The following is a 17,016-nucleotide window of genomic DNA, read 5'->3' on the forward strand; positions in this document are numbered from 1 at the left end:
CTGCTTCTCCACTGCACAAAGGCACAACATGGATCAAGAACACAAAGTTAAGTGAATGAGATCATCTATCCTACAGCGACCTCACTACTACAGTGCCAAAATGCTAATCTTAAAACTCCTTTTCAAGACGAGAAAATAATCACTTCTACAAACAAACAATTTACAAGATAAATTTTCCTTAGGTATATCCTTACCTGTAAAATGTTAGTAAAAAAGTCATGGTAGAACATGGGCCAATCTTGACGGCCAATATCAACAATAACTTTGCAGAGCTTGTTCCGGATAAAGTACGGTAAGGTTTTGTGGTGAGCCAAAAGGAGTTTGGGCAGGCAGCTACGGATTTCCATCTTATCCTGAGATGGGACCCCAAGCCACATTTTATTGATCAGATTCTAAAAAACAAATATACATCTTTAAGTTAACAATCCATACACAAAAATCACTGGTTTTCATCCAGTGGTTGGCTATATCACCTCAGTAAACAAGAAACCCTGCTTTTAAACAAAGGTTTAGGGCAATTTGGCAATAAGAGCAATAAAAATATTCAAATCCTTTGATACAAAAATCTCATTCTGGGCCAGCCCCGTGGCTTAGCGGTTAAGTGCGCGTGCTCCGCTGCTGGCGGCCTGGGTTCGGATCCCAGGCGCGCACCGACACACCGCTTCTCCGGCCATGCTGAGGCCGTGTCCCACATACAGCAACTAGAAGGATGTGCAGCTATGACATACAACTATCCACTGGGGCTTTGGGGGAAAAATAAATAAATAAATAAATACACAAACAAATAAATAGTAGAATGGCTTGGTGAACAGTGGTAAAACCACTCACAGGAATATAACAGAAAGGTAAATGGGGGAAAAGCAGAATACAAAAGGGCATAAGCAACATGATTATAATTAGGTTAAAAAAAAAAAAAGATGTGCATAGGAAGACAAAGATTGGAAGAGAGCTGACATAAATGAAAATTTTTGTGGCTGGGATGATGGTATTTGAGTATCATCCCTCCTCCCAAACTATTTTTCTTTAATCCTTTCTCTCTTAAATGATAACATGGAAGGAAAAGTTCACATGTTACCACAAACGACCTATCTACCTAACCCCATCTTACCTTTCTGGTGTCAAAGACGGAAAGGTGCCCCAGAACATCAGATATTTTGATAAAAGGCAGTATGTGGGCAGAAGTCCCTGAGCTGAGTAACCACCGCTTCCCAGCCATCCGTATATCAAAGCTAAAGTCTAGTGCCAATGACACGGCAATGTGACTACAAAATACTTTTCAAAACAGTATAAAATTATCTGACAACTTACCTCAAAAACCGTTAAACTGTACATCATTACATAGTCATTCCTAGTGCTGGAGAGAAAATACAGGCAAAATCTCCAGGCTCCTATTTGCTGGGCAAAGTTATTAAGAAGCTCCTCTGGAAAAGTTAAATAGCAACAAAAGAAGAATATGAAAATACATGAAATTAATACAAGGCAGAGCTGTCTTATTATTTTTTTAAACACGCCTCTCTCTATATAATGTAAATGATGTCAAAACCAACCATAAAATCCAGCTGATTCTTCAAGATAGAAAGGACAGGAGCCAGCCCTGTGGCTTAGCAGTTGAATGCATGGGCTCCGCTACCGGCGGCCTGGGTTCGGATCCCGGGCGCACACCGACGTACCGCTTGTCAAGCCATGCTAAGGCAGCATCCCACATACAGCAACTAGAAGGATGTGCAACTATGACAACTATGACATACAACTATCTACTGGGGCTTTGGGGGCAAAAAAAAAGGGGGAAGATTGGCAATAGATGTTAGCTCAGGGCCAGTCTTCCTCAGCAAAAAGAGAAGGATTGGCATGGATGTTAGCTCAGGGCTGGATCGTCCTCACAAAAAAAAAAAAAAAAAAAAAAAAAGATAGAAAGGACAGAGCATACAACATTTTTCTGACTCTGAGGTGACCATGAACACTGGCAGTGTATTCAGCCATCTAAAAACGAGTAAGCTTGTATGGACACTCTTTTAGGTAGAGAAGGTGAAGTTCTTACTTAACCTTACTTAACCTAATGTGTGGAGAGACAGTTATAAGAGTATCATCTCACCTTATAAATGATGGCTAATTGTTAATTTGTTTCCTCTGGGGTACCAGCTATACAGATCTTCTCACCACTCATTCACATTGTTAACACACACACAAAATGATGGCTAGAGAAGTAGGCAAAGAAAAGATTAGGACTAACCTTACAAATAGAGGATAGGAAAAACGCAAGAGAATTCAAGATGGCTAATTCTCTTCATTTGGGTTGGTTTTATTTTAAAATATCATCCAAAAAAGTCTGTAAATAAGAATAGCAATCACGGGAGTTGCCAAGAGCAACCCTGTCCACATCAAATCAGCTAGAAATGCTTTTCCTCCTCCTTAGGCGGCTGGTAGCATCAGCCAGAACCATAGAAAGCAAGCTCTCAGAGTCTGTCACCATGGTTCTGGACATGCTGTCCCTCGGTCACCCTGACCTGCTGCACTGGTTATGAAATATAACACAAAAAGGGTAAAAATACAAAGGCAACAACCCTGAGAGATTCTAGGAAGCCCTTGGAAAAGCAGGAAGCACAGCAGGCCATTCTAATCCTAAAGTCACTGCTCTGCTAGCGCCCTACAACTTAGGCTAAACGCACCAAGGCAGTTTCATTAAAAATTCCATAAAATGAAGCACGTGTCCTGTTCTTATAATTAAGTAAAAGTATCTATGAATCCCAGAGGTGAAGTCAAACAGGAGAGAATGAGCTCTGGCTGGAAATGACAAACTTTGGGGTCTGTTCTCGAGTTTGCCACTAACTCACTGAGTCTGATCCCAAGTGAACCATTTCTCCTCTCTGATGCTTCAGCTACCTCCACCGTTAAAATGACCAACTGTCTCCTGAGGTTCCCTAACAGCTTCATCTCTAGAGCACTAATAATATACCTTTGGTGGAGGGTGGGTGGAGCCACTATAATAAAAGGTCTCCCTCCTCTCTTGCCACCCAGCTAGGAAAGCCTTTAGTTTACCCTAAGACACCAAAAAAGAAGCAAGAAGTGGTTGCCGCCCACATACTGGAATAAACCTATTAAGTCTAGGTACAAAGAGAACTGAACTAAGACATACCCACTGTATAGAACCAAACCCCCGGATTCCCCTTCGCCTGCATTTAAATTAGACATTTGTACCATCTGGTTATTTAAAGCTATTCCAAAGTCAGATTAGAATACGAACATGCTCAGAAGGTTCCACTTTTAATTTATGAATGCTGAAGGTGAGCAATATTTCCTTTGCAAACACAAAATTAAGAGAAAAACCAAAAGCATCTCAATTATAAGCTACAAACAGGACTTAGAGAATCTAGTGTTGGAATATAGTAAATTGATATAAAGGAAAGGTCTTTCACCTCCTTTGGTAAGAATCACCAGTGATACTTTCACTATAAGTATAAGGTACTTTGGTAGCATAAAAGTGACAGGGGGATCACTCTGGGGGCAGGAATAGGGTCAGCCCAACTGAGTAATAAGAGAGAACCTAGGGAAGCAAGCAGAGCGGATCCTCTAAGCCAGCTGCCTGATCATCTACTGAGCTCAGCTTCTGTCAGCAACCCCTTGTTTATAAATGCTCTGGTCCTCTACAGCACACTCCCTCAGGAAAAAAAGGCATGTCCGGGGCAGGCCCAAAAGAGACCACCAAGTTTAAAATTAAAAGCAATAAGGGGCCGGCCCCGTGGCTTAGCGGTTAAGTGCGTGCGCTCCGCTGCTGGCGGCCCGGGTTCGGATCCAGGCATGCCCCGACACACCGCTTGTCTGGCCATGCTGAGGCCGCGTCCCACATACAGCAACTAGAAGGATGTGCAGCTATGACATACAACTACCTACTGGGGCTTTGGGGGAAAAAAATAAATAAATAAAATTTTAAAAAATAAATAAATAAATAAAAGCAATAAGAAGTTAGCATCTGCCAGAAGATGATGTGATGTTCAGAGGATGCACGGCAAAATGGGCTGTAGCCAAAGGTCTACCAGCCACCTGGAAATCCGAACCCCAATCAAGTTTTGGACCAAAGGTCATACAACTTAACTGGCCAACACTTAGAGGAGCCAAGTATGGCAGAGAAATGGGCCTCCAGAGTCCTGGAGACACCGAAAAAGACCTCCAAGGAGGTGAAAGCAACGAATGTAAGATCAGTACAGACATCCGAGGAAAAAGCCTTTAGGTTTGGATAGAGAAAAACATTTTTCATTTTCAAGTCCAGGGGACAAATGAGGAGTGAGAGGAAAAAAAGATCACTCTAGGACCACAGTGCAGCATATCCCCGAGACAGAGATCTGACCCCGGAATACACTTCCTAGTTTACAGTACGCTTTAATGAATATTGTCCGTATCAATGAATATAAAATTCAAAAAGAGGTTCTAGAAGGTGCTGAGGTTCCCAGAAGACCTGAAGTGATTATACTTATATCTCTCTGTTGTTTGAAGCCTTGATTCATCAAAACTTTTTTAAATTAATAGTCACAGACGTCTCACAAAGTTCAACACTGCTAAAATTAAGAACAAAGCAGAGGGAGGAGTTTTCCACACTTACCAAAGGAAAGAAAATTACCAAAGGATTACAGTGGGCTCCATGGACTACAGCCCTTGCAGCTAGATTTGCAGACCTCACCAGCAGCAACCAGCAGAACCAGGGCAAATGTGCAGGCTTGACCAGCCAAGGCTACCAACTCCTTCCTCTCCACTGGGGCCTTTTGTTATAGATGATGGATGACTCTTTACAACTTAACACTTCACTTACCTATCTCACGTTTTCTTTCATTGGTTGTACAGTCGTGGAAGAACTCTGTCATCAGACTTTCCAATGCCCTGAGGGAGGCTTCTTCAGATGCCTAACAAAAGAATTTGAAAAAAAATTCAATACCCTGTATCTCCAGTTCTACTGTTCCTCAGTTCCTTCCAGGTCACATTCAACAGCAATAGTAATTTACTTCTTCAAAGCATCTTGGTTCAACATTCTTCAGGAAAACTGAAGAGAATTTCCCAGCTTGCTCAAAACTCAAAGTTTCAGTGTACTGTATAAATTCATGCTACAGTGCAATGGATTTTCAATTACTTATGCTAAGGAAAAAGGAGCAAATAATTCAAAATTTAATTCTGGAAACATATTGAGAGCAAATTAACAGCCCCTGGCACCGAAAGAACAGGCAGAGTGAAGAGAATCAGGGAGAAAGAAAGTTAGGGCTCCCTAAACAGTGTGTGTCAACAATACATTTGCCCCATGTCTGAATAATTAGCCATATTTTGATTCAGAGCAATTGTAGTCAAAGCAATTATAGTCAAACTTGCTGTATGGATTCTTGGGGTATTCTGAAGGCGCTTCAGGAGACATTCTCTCAATCTCGCATGAGCAGCCAACCAAGATTAAGGTACAGCTAAGAGCCAAGCTAATCAGGGACTCAAAATTAGACAGCACCTCCTACCACAGACCCAGAGAGGAAGACTCTCAGCAGAAATGCTCAGGGAGAACAAGAGGAGAGGGGTCCAAGGCCCCCAATGCTCCTCCTCTCCCTCTTCCATTTGGAGCCCCAAACCCACTTCCTCTTCTCTCACTGAAGTAAGGGACGTCAGCTGTAGCAATGAGTTTGAGTAAACACTCCTTCACACAACCTGTCTGCAAAAGGTGAGCATTCCCAGACCATTTCTGAACCCTCACTGGCATTAATCTACCTAAAGATAATCAAGAGCAGTTGTTATTTCTTAATTATCTCTTAATTTCTTTCTTCCCAACCACCTTCCCCACTCCTCCATTTTCCAGATCCTCTCTAACGCCCCCAGAGTGCGAGCTGACTATAAAAACTGCATTTTAAAACAAGTCCACACTCAAACGTGTTATGTATCACACTGTAATATTACCAGAGGCTGCACTTGGTAATTAACTTTTGAGGAGACTGAGGAACTTGGGCCACCTCTGTGGATAAACCAGCATTTCTTAGGGCTAGTACTAATTAGAGGCTGAATCAGGCTTGCACCAGCCCATCTACCTCGAATAGCACGTGCGAGCACACGAGGGCCACATTCAAGCAGTGCCAGGCACAGCTGTCCCTCCCACGCTGCAGTCATGGTGTGATGGCTGTGCAATGACAACTGAACTCTGACACATTGTGTGATGAATTATTGTACAAGAGTTTTAGCACTTGTGAGTTTGAGGGACTTTCTTGTCTGAATTTTATATTTATGATAAAGATTAGCCCTCTACTCCTTTTTCAAACCAATATTATCAGTTCAACTGAAAAATATCCTTGAATTGCAAATTAAGCTGTTTTATTAAAAACGGAACAATTTTTTCAAATGCAGAAATAACTGGAATAAGGGACTAAAAGAAGACTGCAATCTTTAACCTGTTTCAAGTTTTTGTGTTAATCAAAACAGCCTCATTATTCTCAATGACAGAATTTCTAAGCAAATGCTGTAAATTAAAATTTCTAAAATGAATTTACATAAATAAAAGAATGCTTTGGTCTGTTTCATAAATCGACTTGGTGTACCATTTCATTTGAAAAAAGGATTTGCTGTTCAAAAAAAAAGATTTGTGGGAAGCTTTAAAAGAATCAAAGGGAAATCTCACACATTAAAGCAACTTACCGGCCACAAGTAAAAATAAACACAAATCAACAGATATTTGTTGAACTAAAGTCAGCTATTTAGTTAAGATAAATCAATAGTTCTTCTGGAGCCAAAATGAGTTCCTGAAAACGAAGGACACATCTTCAAGTCATACCTGCTCCACAGTTTTTTCTTGTAGTAATCACTTTAGAGCAGACCCTGGAAAAAACCTGAGCTCATCACATTCAGGCAATCAACCACTAAGGTTTATTTCCTATTGGTTCTTGAGGCAAAAGTTTGTGAACTTGACAATTATCAGCCATGTATTAAAGGCTGCTGGGGTAAGTTCCTGACAATCTCCCCAAAGAATCCAACTCAATCTCCATTCCTAGTCCCATCCACCCCACCCGCCCTGCTCCAACCCAAGAAGCTAACATTTCCGCAGAAAGTGGAAAGACACAAGTATCCACAAAAATCACAGGATGGATGATCTCACCAAGTGATGGTTACATGAAAGAGGAAACTCCAAAACCTAATCCGGTGGCATCACCAGGTGTTTCTCAACAATAACAAATAATGTGCTGTTCGCATTTTCAATCACTTCTATAACTGCAATACTAATATTTATCTCACAGGGTGTTATAAGGATTAAATGAAGTGATCCATGTAAAGCTGCTACATAAACTCTAAGGAATTATCTAATTCGTAGTTATGGCTGCTATCATTTTTAATTGGTCTTAGATACCAAATGAAAACAGACCAAGCGAAACAATACAAGTGGACAGGCCTAATTAGAAACTGGAGATTCATGCCCTCAGACCTAAGGGCTTCGTCCCAAACATATCTAGAGAGGCTTTTCCAACTGGATTTTAGAATGAAACTATTTAAGTTTAGAGGAGAGAGAAAGAAGGCTGAGAATCTGCCAAGGTCATACAATCAGAACAGAGATGGAAAGACATAAAGGATACGTTCAAGACCTGCAAATGGTTGACAGATACTGGAGAACTCCCACTCGGCAAGAAGGCCACTAGGACCTTTGCCAGCTATTTCAAGCAGGAGGTAAAGCCAGAATCCAGACTGCAGTGGGTTAAGGAATTAATGGCAAGTAAGGATGTGGTAATATGCTGCGCAGACTACACTTTCAAGTAATAAAGGGACAAAGAACATTAAACAAAAACCATGGTACGGCAGGGAGAGAAGGCTTCAGTTCCCAAAGGCTATTCAAGCACCGCACTGACTAATTTATGAAGAACACTCAGGATTCAGATACATCCAACTGCTTCCCATCTTGTGCTTGGTTGGGATTTAAGACCAGATCTTGAAGAACTAACAAAAGATAAGATTAGCTTAAAACCAAGTGAGAAACATTTACACAAAAAAAGTTCCAGTTGGACTGCAGACATACATAAAATGTGAGAGGTAAAACAATAAAGCTTCTATGAAATAATATAGAACACCTTCATGACCTTAGGGTAGGGAAAAATTTCTTGAACAGGACACATAAAAGGACTAAACACAAAGGAAAAATTGATAAATCGAAATGTGCATCAAATGGCACAAGGAAGAGAGTGTAAAAGAAAGCCACAAAATGGCAGAAGATATTTCCAATATAGATAACTAACAGAGAACTCATATTAGAGTATAAAATAACTTCTACAAATCAATAAGGAAAAGACAAACAACTCAGTTCTTTGACAGGCAAACAGCTAGTCATAAAAGAGGTTATTCAAAAAGCCTGTATGTAAAATAAGTGCTCAACCTCATTAGTGATCAGGGAAAAGCAAATTAAAAACAACAAGATGGTGCTACAAATCCACCAGAATGGCTAAAATTGAAAAGACAGTAACAAGTGTTGGCGGGATACTGAGCAACCAGAACATGCATATACTGCTGCTGATGGGAGTATATACTGATATAACCACTTTGGAAAACCACTAGGCAGCTGAACATATGCACTTTATGTCCCTGCAATTCTATTCCTCGATAATATATCCAACAGAAGTTTGTGTATGTATATCAAAAAAAATATTCACAGCACTATTATTCATAACATCCAAAAACTTCAAAAGAACCCAAATGTCCATTACCAGTGGAATGGAAAAATAAACTGTGGTTTATTCATCACAACAATATTCTAAGACAACAAGAACAAATGAATATTGCCACACGCAACATGGATGAATTTCAAACACAATGTTGAGTGAAAGAAGCCAAAACACATCCTTCGTTATTCATTTAGGTTAATCTTTAAAAACAAGCAAAACAAATCTGTGGTGTTATCATCAGAATAGCGGCTACCTTTGGGGAAGAGGGATTCTGGGATGCTGGTAATATTCTGTTTTCAATTTGTCTCTTTTTTTTTTTTTTTGAGGAAGATTGGCCCTGCAATAACATCTATTGCCAATCTTCCTCTTTTTTTTCCTTTTTCTCCCCAAAGCCCCAGTACATAGTAGTATATCATAGTTGTAGAGTTGTAGCTCTTCTATATGGGACGCCGCCTCAGCATGGCTTGAAGAGCGGTGAGTAGGTCCGTACCCAGGATCCAAACGGGAGACCCCAGGCCACCAAAGCGGAATGCGTGAACTTAACCACTATGGCACTGAGCCAGCCCCTCTATTTTCTTGATTTGGGTGTTAGTTACACAAGGATGGTCACTTTACATTATGACTTGTGCACTTTTCTGTAAGTATACATATTCAATTTTTAAAACAATGTTATATATATTTTTTGGGGGGGGGCGGGGGGGGTGAGGAAGATTGGCCTTGAGCTAACATCTGTGGCAATCTTCCTCTATTTTGGACACAGGACACCACGACAGCATGGCTTGACGAGCAATGTGTAGGTCCATGCCTGGGATCTGAACCCATGAAACCTGGGCCGCCAAAGCAGAGCACGCGAACTCAACCACTATGCCACCAGGCCGGCCCCAGTTATACTTATTTTTAACATTCAGGTTGGTATTTTCAGACTTTGAATTTAGAAATTATGTTTTTCCTTTCTCAGCACAACTATTAAGAGCAATGTGGGGACTCATGACTGGCCTGCAGGTGAAGTCTGAGCGTGAGACTCCTTGATTCCAGGGAACCATCAACCGTTTGTCTTCAGAGCTGCCAGGCAGCAACAGAAAGTATTGTTGCAGAAAGTAAGCAATCCCATATGCTTCCCCAAGAGTGACTCGGCTTACCTCATTAGCAAATTAAAATCCTTAGGCAAGATGAAGAATCAAACTGGGCTCAGAATATATACTCTTCGAGAGCTATGTATGTATCTAAAATAAGCCAAAGCGTTCTGTTCCAGAAAGAGTTAAAATCCACAAAGTGGAGGAGCTTTCAACCGTGCCTGCCTTGACTTGATCTGCTCCTTTGATTACACTGCTCATGGTTCAGCAGTCCAGAGACCTATATTACTGACTCCTTTATTAAGGAACTACTAAGTCAACCAACACTCATAATCACCTAATAAATTATGAGAAAAACTTGAAAGGGGAAGGGTCACATAATTTGAAATCTTCTTTGACTCTTCCCCGTATCCTCTACGCCCACAACGAAGTCATCAGGTCTGCTGATTCCTGCTTTACACGAGTTCTTAGATTTGTACCTTTTCCCTCACTACCACTTCTACCAGGGCCTAATCACCTCCTGCCTTGATTACCATAATTTCTTTTACCTGGCTGCCTTGATGTCAGTTTTCCCAATTCCAATCCAACTTGTACTTCACTACCACATAAATTCTCCTAAATATATAGACTTTCTGCCCCAATTATTCTAAATCTAGCTTAAAAGAGCCTTTAAATCTGGACTGACTGAGAAACCCAACTATTCATTCAACCAACAAATAAGCTCAATACTCACTAAGTAACTTATACTGCATTAAGCCCCTGAGCTACAAAGATGAGTCCTTGACTTCAAAGAATTGGAGGTGGCCTGCGGGAGAGCGTAGAACCTACGGATAAAAAAGTAGAACATGACGGTTTACATCCTATAGTAGTGACATATGTATAAACGGCTACAGGAGCCCAAAGAGAACTGTCTGAAGGAGACAGGGAAAGCTCCACAGAGGTGATAAGGTATTTTGGGTTTTGAAGAACACAGAGAAGTTTACTAGGAGGAAAGAAGGAAAGCATGCCTGATTCACCATTACCCACCACAGGAAGCCATCACTTCAGTCTGAACACTCGTGGCCTCAGAAGCAGATGTGTGTTCCCATCCTGCATTTGCTCCTCGGTCTGCAATTCATAGTTCAACCTTCATGAAATTTCTTACAAAGTTTATAGTACGGATTCCTTGTTTTCGTCTTTTATCTTTGTCTGTAATCAGTACCACAGAGTTCTGCCCATGGCACTGTTCTCTGGTCATTTCAGAATGACACAATTAAAGAGCACAGGCTCTGGTGTTGGGTTCCTTGGGTTCAAATCAGAATGCACCTCAACCCTGGCCTAGTTATTTAATCTGTCACTCTTTTTCCTCTTCACAACTGGGGATGATAAGAGAATCTAACACATGGGGTTGTTCTGAAGAGTAAAACAAATAATCTAGGTAAAGCACATAGTAAATACAATGCCAGGAATAAAGTAAGGCCTGAAAGTCATATCTGTAACTGTTCACATGTCATAGATACTAGGCCTCTCTCCCTAACCAGAACATAAACCATCTGGAAAGAGACTCTGCCTAGTACGTTCGTATTTTCTATCACATCCAGCATGGACTGGTGCTCAACTATTTTACAGACCAAATTCAGGAGAGTAAAAGGAACAAGTACACTGTTAATATCACTTTCAACTTCTCAGGAAAGCTGGTAATTCCTCCAAATTCAAGATACATATGACTCTGTTTAAATTCCCCCCTTAAGGGCTGATCATAATGACCTTTGCTCATAAGCACTCAAGGAATATGTTTTGAAAAACAGGAGACTGCTCTTAATTTATCTTAAAAAACACTGAGACTGAAGGTGGATAATATGGTGCTTTGTCCCTTACGACAAGGAACCTAGATGACAGTTTTCTCAAACCCTGATTAAATCTGTAATGTTTTCCCTGCCTCTAAAACACCCTCCTCGAAAGCATAACCTTTTACAAAATTGGTATCGGGGAAAAAATGACTCTTTTTTAAAGAAGCTTTTTGCCACCTTTTCCAGGAGCCACATTTTGTATATCCTACAAGGAGGTGAATCATATGGGCCTCCTATATTCAGGTTCATGGCCTCCTCCAGACCAAACCTAAAAAAACGAGGGCTAGCATCCCAGAGTCCCACTCAAATTTTCCTGTGGCATATCTAGAATAATTTTATTAGTCTATTTGCTTGTATATAAAGAAAGTTTCTGAGAAAAGAGATTCTAGACTAGCTGCTGACCAAGCTTAGAAAGTACACAAAACATACCTGGTGTGTTACAACAGATGCCATTAATAAAGAAATTCAATCTCATATAAACTTTCTCCAGAAGCTAACAGGATTATCATGGATGTCTCAACTCTCAAAAGAACACTCTCATTCTTCCCTACACTCTTCATCACTGCAAAGAAAACACACAAGGAAAAAAACCTCTTTGACCTTTAGGCCTGCATATAAGTATGAGACAAAACACTAAGCTTAACATAAGGCCTGATGAGAATCAATGTGACATCTCTCTACCCACTCCTGAAGTCAGCTCAAAACACTAGAAAGCAAGAAAGTACACCAGAGAAACACAGGCAGGAAAACGGTATTCAGAACAAGTCATCTTCCTACCTTTCCTGTCACTATTCTTTTGTGCCTCAACCTGCTGATGCTGTTCTTTTCAGAAAACAAACTAGGGCCAGTCCCAGTGGCCTAGTGGTTAAGTCAGACGTGCTCCACTTCGGCGGCCCAGGTTTGGTTCCCAGGCACAGACCTATACCACTCATCTATCAGTGGCCACACTGCGACAGCGGCTCACATACAAAATAGAGGAAGACTGGCAACAGATGTTAGCTCAAGGCAAATCTTGCTCAGCAAAACAAACTAAACACATCATGATGAAACAGAAATCTCACTTTATTTCTCTAAAAGCAAACTGGGGAAACCAGTTGAACCTCTGAAGTCTAGCACTCAGAGGTGAAGGTGCTGAACCCCTGGGGTGCTGAATGCCCTGCTCAAAGGCACAGCTAGTGAGTGGCAAGCCAGGTCTCCTGGCTCTCAGTCCCATCCTCACCCACATCGAGGTGGTTTCCCTTCACCTGTTTGTGAAAGAGAGGTAGAGGCCAGGCTAAAGGGAGGAGACTCTAGGGGTAGAGATATACATTCAAGTAATTAACTCAGAAAATTATGTACAAAAGTTGCAGGAAAAAAAAATGTCTCCTACTGAAGGAAAGAAACAAAAGAGCCACACCGTGTTCTGGGAAAGCAAGGCCAGGCAGATGCACTTCCCACAAATCTATGAACACCTGTCTGGAACTAACTAAAGTCTGCATTTGCCTCAGAAGGGCTCCTTGTTGTCTTACCTTTGTACACTATGATCACGCAGATACTTAGTATTTGATTAAAACATATGCTGTGGCTGCATCTGAACATAATTCTAGTCATTAAAAGGTACTTTTCTGCTATAGTCTAAAACTACCATAAACTTGACCAATGGCAAGACAGTCTCCCCAGTGTTTCTTGGGTTTGCACCAAGTGCCCAGATTCTCTGTCTCTCTCATGAACAAAAGGGATCTGTGTACTGCTGAGGACCATGAGTTAGGAGCAGGATGACTGCCAGGCGTCCGGGCCAGAAAGCCCAACTAGTCCCACTGTGGTAGTGATAAGGTCAAGGTGGCATATTCTGTCCCCAAGGGGCCCAATTAGAGGAAACATCTTGTACACAGAGGACAGTATGTTTTATGCTGGGAAAACCTATCCCTGCACTACTAGACAATACATAAAAACAAGAGGCAACAATTAGCCACCAGTGAACAGGTGTACTGGTTTCAAAAATTTACAACAAATCTAAAGAAGACTAAAGAGTCATGACAAGTAAATGCTACACCTGATTCTAGACCAGATCCTGAACTGGAGGGAAAAAGTGCTATAAAGGGCATAATTGGGCCAACTGACAAAAATGGAATATAGATGGTAGATCAGATAAAAGTACTGAATCAATGTTAAATTAACTGAAGTTGCTAACCGCACTGCAGTTATGTAAGAGAATACCCCTATTAGGAAATACACTATAGGGGTAATGGGCCATGATGTAGGCAACTTACTCTCAAACAGTTCAGAAAAAAAATACTGTGTGTATATATATATACGCATATATATACAGAGACAGAGAAAATGCAAATAATAAAGCAAGCAGGGCAAATATTAACAACAGGTGAGTTCGGGTAAAGGCTATAAGAGTGTTCTTTGTACTACTCATTCCTTGCAATCTGTCAGTTTGAAATTATTTCCAAATAAAAAGTTTTTTTAAAATCTCATCTGTTGGGTTGGTCCCCTCCACGCTGCTGCTCACTGCTCCAAGCTAGCCGGGCACAGAGGGAAGCGAAAGTGAGAAAACGGTACAACAGGAAGGAGGAGAGCACCTTATTCTCTCAGATGCGAGGTTCACCATTACACATTGTTTCTGAAAAAAGATATTACATAACCTAAACATTAAACCTGTGCATCTGCTGGTTGGGCAACCACCATACCCCCCAAGGAACTAAAATACAGATATTTTATATACTTATTTATATTCCAGTCATAAGGCTTTAATTAGACAGCCAAAAAAGCAAATGATAAAAATAGTTATTCTGCAAGAAACTGCCTAAAATAAATGAGTAATATATCGCCAAGAATAGGCTCCCTCTTCACAATCCCATCTGCTTCTCTTTCCCAGGTACACATCCCAGGAGGATGAATGTTTGCACCTGCATGCCTAGTCAATGAAACTCAAAAGATACTTACTGAGCACATTAACTCAAGTCATGCTACCAAGAAATCCTAAAAAAGGATCACGGAATCTTAAGAGAAAAATAAACAAACCCCAGAGAACAGCAAGTCCAACCTCATTTTACAGATGAGGAAAATAAAGCTCAGAGAGAGAATTTTGCCCAAAGTCAACCAGTTATTGGTCAAGTCTAGTCATGGAGGAGTGCCACCAGAGCCCTTTCCCACTGACAGCTCCTCTACCCCTTAAAGAAGTACTGAGGAGTTCTGCTTCGAGCGCTGTAAGGATGATGAATGAGCTGGCATACCCTGCATCGCAGGAAATCAGGTAATGAATGAGTGTGATAAAAGCACGCTGCAAATCTGAAATCACAATTAACACTACAGCTCATATGTAAGTAATTTCATTTCAGCTGCTGTTACCACTTGCACTGTTTAAGAGCAAGTCTCTTGTAAAACCCATACTACCTTCATCCTGAATTATTCCCAGACAGAATTGGCATTTCAAATAACAGTTAAAATAACATTTGTTTGAAATTTTGGCAAAAATCTCCAGACTGTACTACAAACTGTTGGGATTTGGGAGTATAACCAGTTCCTTTCTCTCCTCCAGGTTCTAGAGAGTTGCTATATAGTCTCAAGAAACCAAGTGCAGATCAAAGTCCAATGTCCTTTTCACGACTGGCAAAGCTGCAATGCCACCTCCTTCCCATTCTGAATTGACCTCGCCCACTCAGGCCCAGCTACAACACGAAGGCAGGACACAGAGGAAGACAAGCTTCTCTTGAGGGTAAGCAGGTGAGAGAGTAAAGCACCAAGACAGGCAGTGTTCTGATGCAGTGACCTCGCACCTGGCAGATGTGGACCAATGGTGTTAGGCTCTCCCCAGTGAACCATCATAAATAAATCAGGAGATAAATCACTCCTGTGGGAAGGAACAAATGAGAGGACAGATACAGAGCCCAGAAGAATGTGCTCCAATACAGCCCCCACCTGGGGTACAGATGACAACCTCCTGAACATGCGCCAAGGTAGGAATAAGGGAACACAGAAAGGGTGCCCTCTACACGAGCAATGAGAGAACAAACGGGCTTCATGGGAACCCGTGCTAACACTGAGAAGTACTCGGTCACAGCATGGCAGGCAGAGAAAATACCAGGTTAGAGCCAGTCCCAGCTCCAGAGCACAGCCTGTGTAACTCCGGCCAAATCCTGCAAGCTCTTGGAGCATCCTTAGTATTAAATGCAATCAGGTGTGTATACTGCGCGTTGATTATAAAGCACTATGCAAATATTTGCTAATATAGTCACCCCTCCCTCACTATAAGTTTCTCTTGCCCAAACTCCATGTTTGGATTTGCTTTTATAAAGGCAAAGTCCCCTAAGTTATCACCAGCTTGTCCCTCTCAAGACACCCAGTGCCACGTAATACTTTAATTCTTAATCCATGATCAGTCACATTACTAGAAGGCTCTCCAAGTATCATTACCAATTGCCAAAGGGTGCTTACGAATCCCACACAACATACACAACGACGCCCATGAAATCAGCTGCTGGGGGACCTCTGACAGTGCCACATTATGCAGGGAGTGTGATGGTGCTGCACAAGCAGAGATCTGTGTTCAGTAGGAAGTGACTCTTCCTGGCTGGGAGGTTCGGACTGCTCCTCCCATCATCATAGACGACTACTAGCCACACAAGGAATAGACAGTGCATGCTCTCGTGAGAGCATCTCTCCCCAGCCAGGGACTCCCCTGTGTTCCGGGGTCTGCACAGCACTACTAGTCGATGCAGTTTTGTTAAGTTTTACTTTCAGTAGTATGTTTGGTAATCAAAACTGTGATTTTAAAAAGCTATAACTTTTACAATATAGAAAACTATACTGTAATAGTGGAATAATACATGATTCCTTCCTCCACCCCACTGGAGATTCACTGGGTTAGCGGCAGAATGGCAATAGGCGGGCCGGCCCTGTGGCTTGGTGGTTAAGTGCGCGCGCTGCGATGCTGGCGGCCCAGGTTCGGATCCCGGGTGCGCATCGAGGCACCACCTCTCTGTCCATCCTGGGGCCGAGTCCCACATACAGCGACTAGAAGGGTGTGCAGCTGTGACATACAACTATCTACTGGGGCTTTGGGGGCAATAAATAAAATCTTTAAAAAAAAAAAAGAATGGCAACAGGTTGTTTTTTTTTTTTTTTGGCAGATGGGGGGTACACAGGAGAAAGGAAATGGGTACTTAGCTCCTGTCCAACTACCCAACCCTGCCAGGAACCTTGGCCTTGCTCACATCCCTGGATAATGAAGGGATGACTCTACATGCAGTTTTCCATCAGCCTCCAATGCACACACAACAAGCACGATTAGCTTGAGAGGGGAGCATGTATCACCCTTCCCGCAGTTCTCAACCGACCTGCTAGAACACGGGGAAAAGGAGTAGCAGGGAAGTAAAGATAAAGTGCTGCTTTTGATTCAGTCCTACCCCAGCTGCTCTGCTCCTTCAGTATGGGCAACAGTGCAAAGCCAAGGACTAGAAATTCCACACCATTCCA

General features: G+C 41.7%; 1 protein-coding gene across 1 annotated transcript in view; it reads right to left on the reverse strand.

Moving 5' to 3' along the window:
- XPO6 (exportin 6) overlaps positions 1-17,016 on the reverse strand; it is a 108,243-nt gene that overhangs the window by 70,380 nt on the left and 20,847 nt on the right. Inside the window, 3 exon segments of the mRNA XM_087417185.1 lie at positions 195-392; positions 1,309-1,421; positions 4,802-4,892. Of these exon segments, the coding sequence (XP_087273311.1) occupies positions 195-392; positions 1,309-1,421; positions 4,802-4,892 (402 nt within the window).

The sequence above is a fragment of the Ceratotherium simum genome, chromosome 26 (genome assembly GCF_057802395.1).
Source record: "Ceratotherium simum simum isolate JZ-2026a chromosome 26, ASM5780239v1, whole genome shotgun sequence".
Classification (NCBI taxonomy): domain Eukaryota; kingdom Metazoa; phylum Chordata; class Mammalia; order Perissodactyla; family Rhinocerotidae; genus Ceratotherium; species Ceratotherium simum.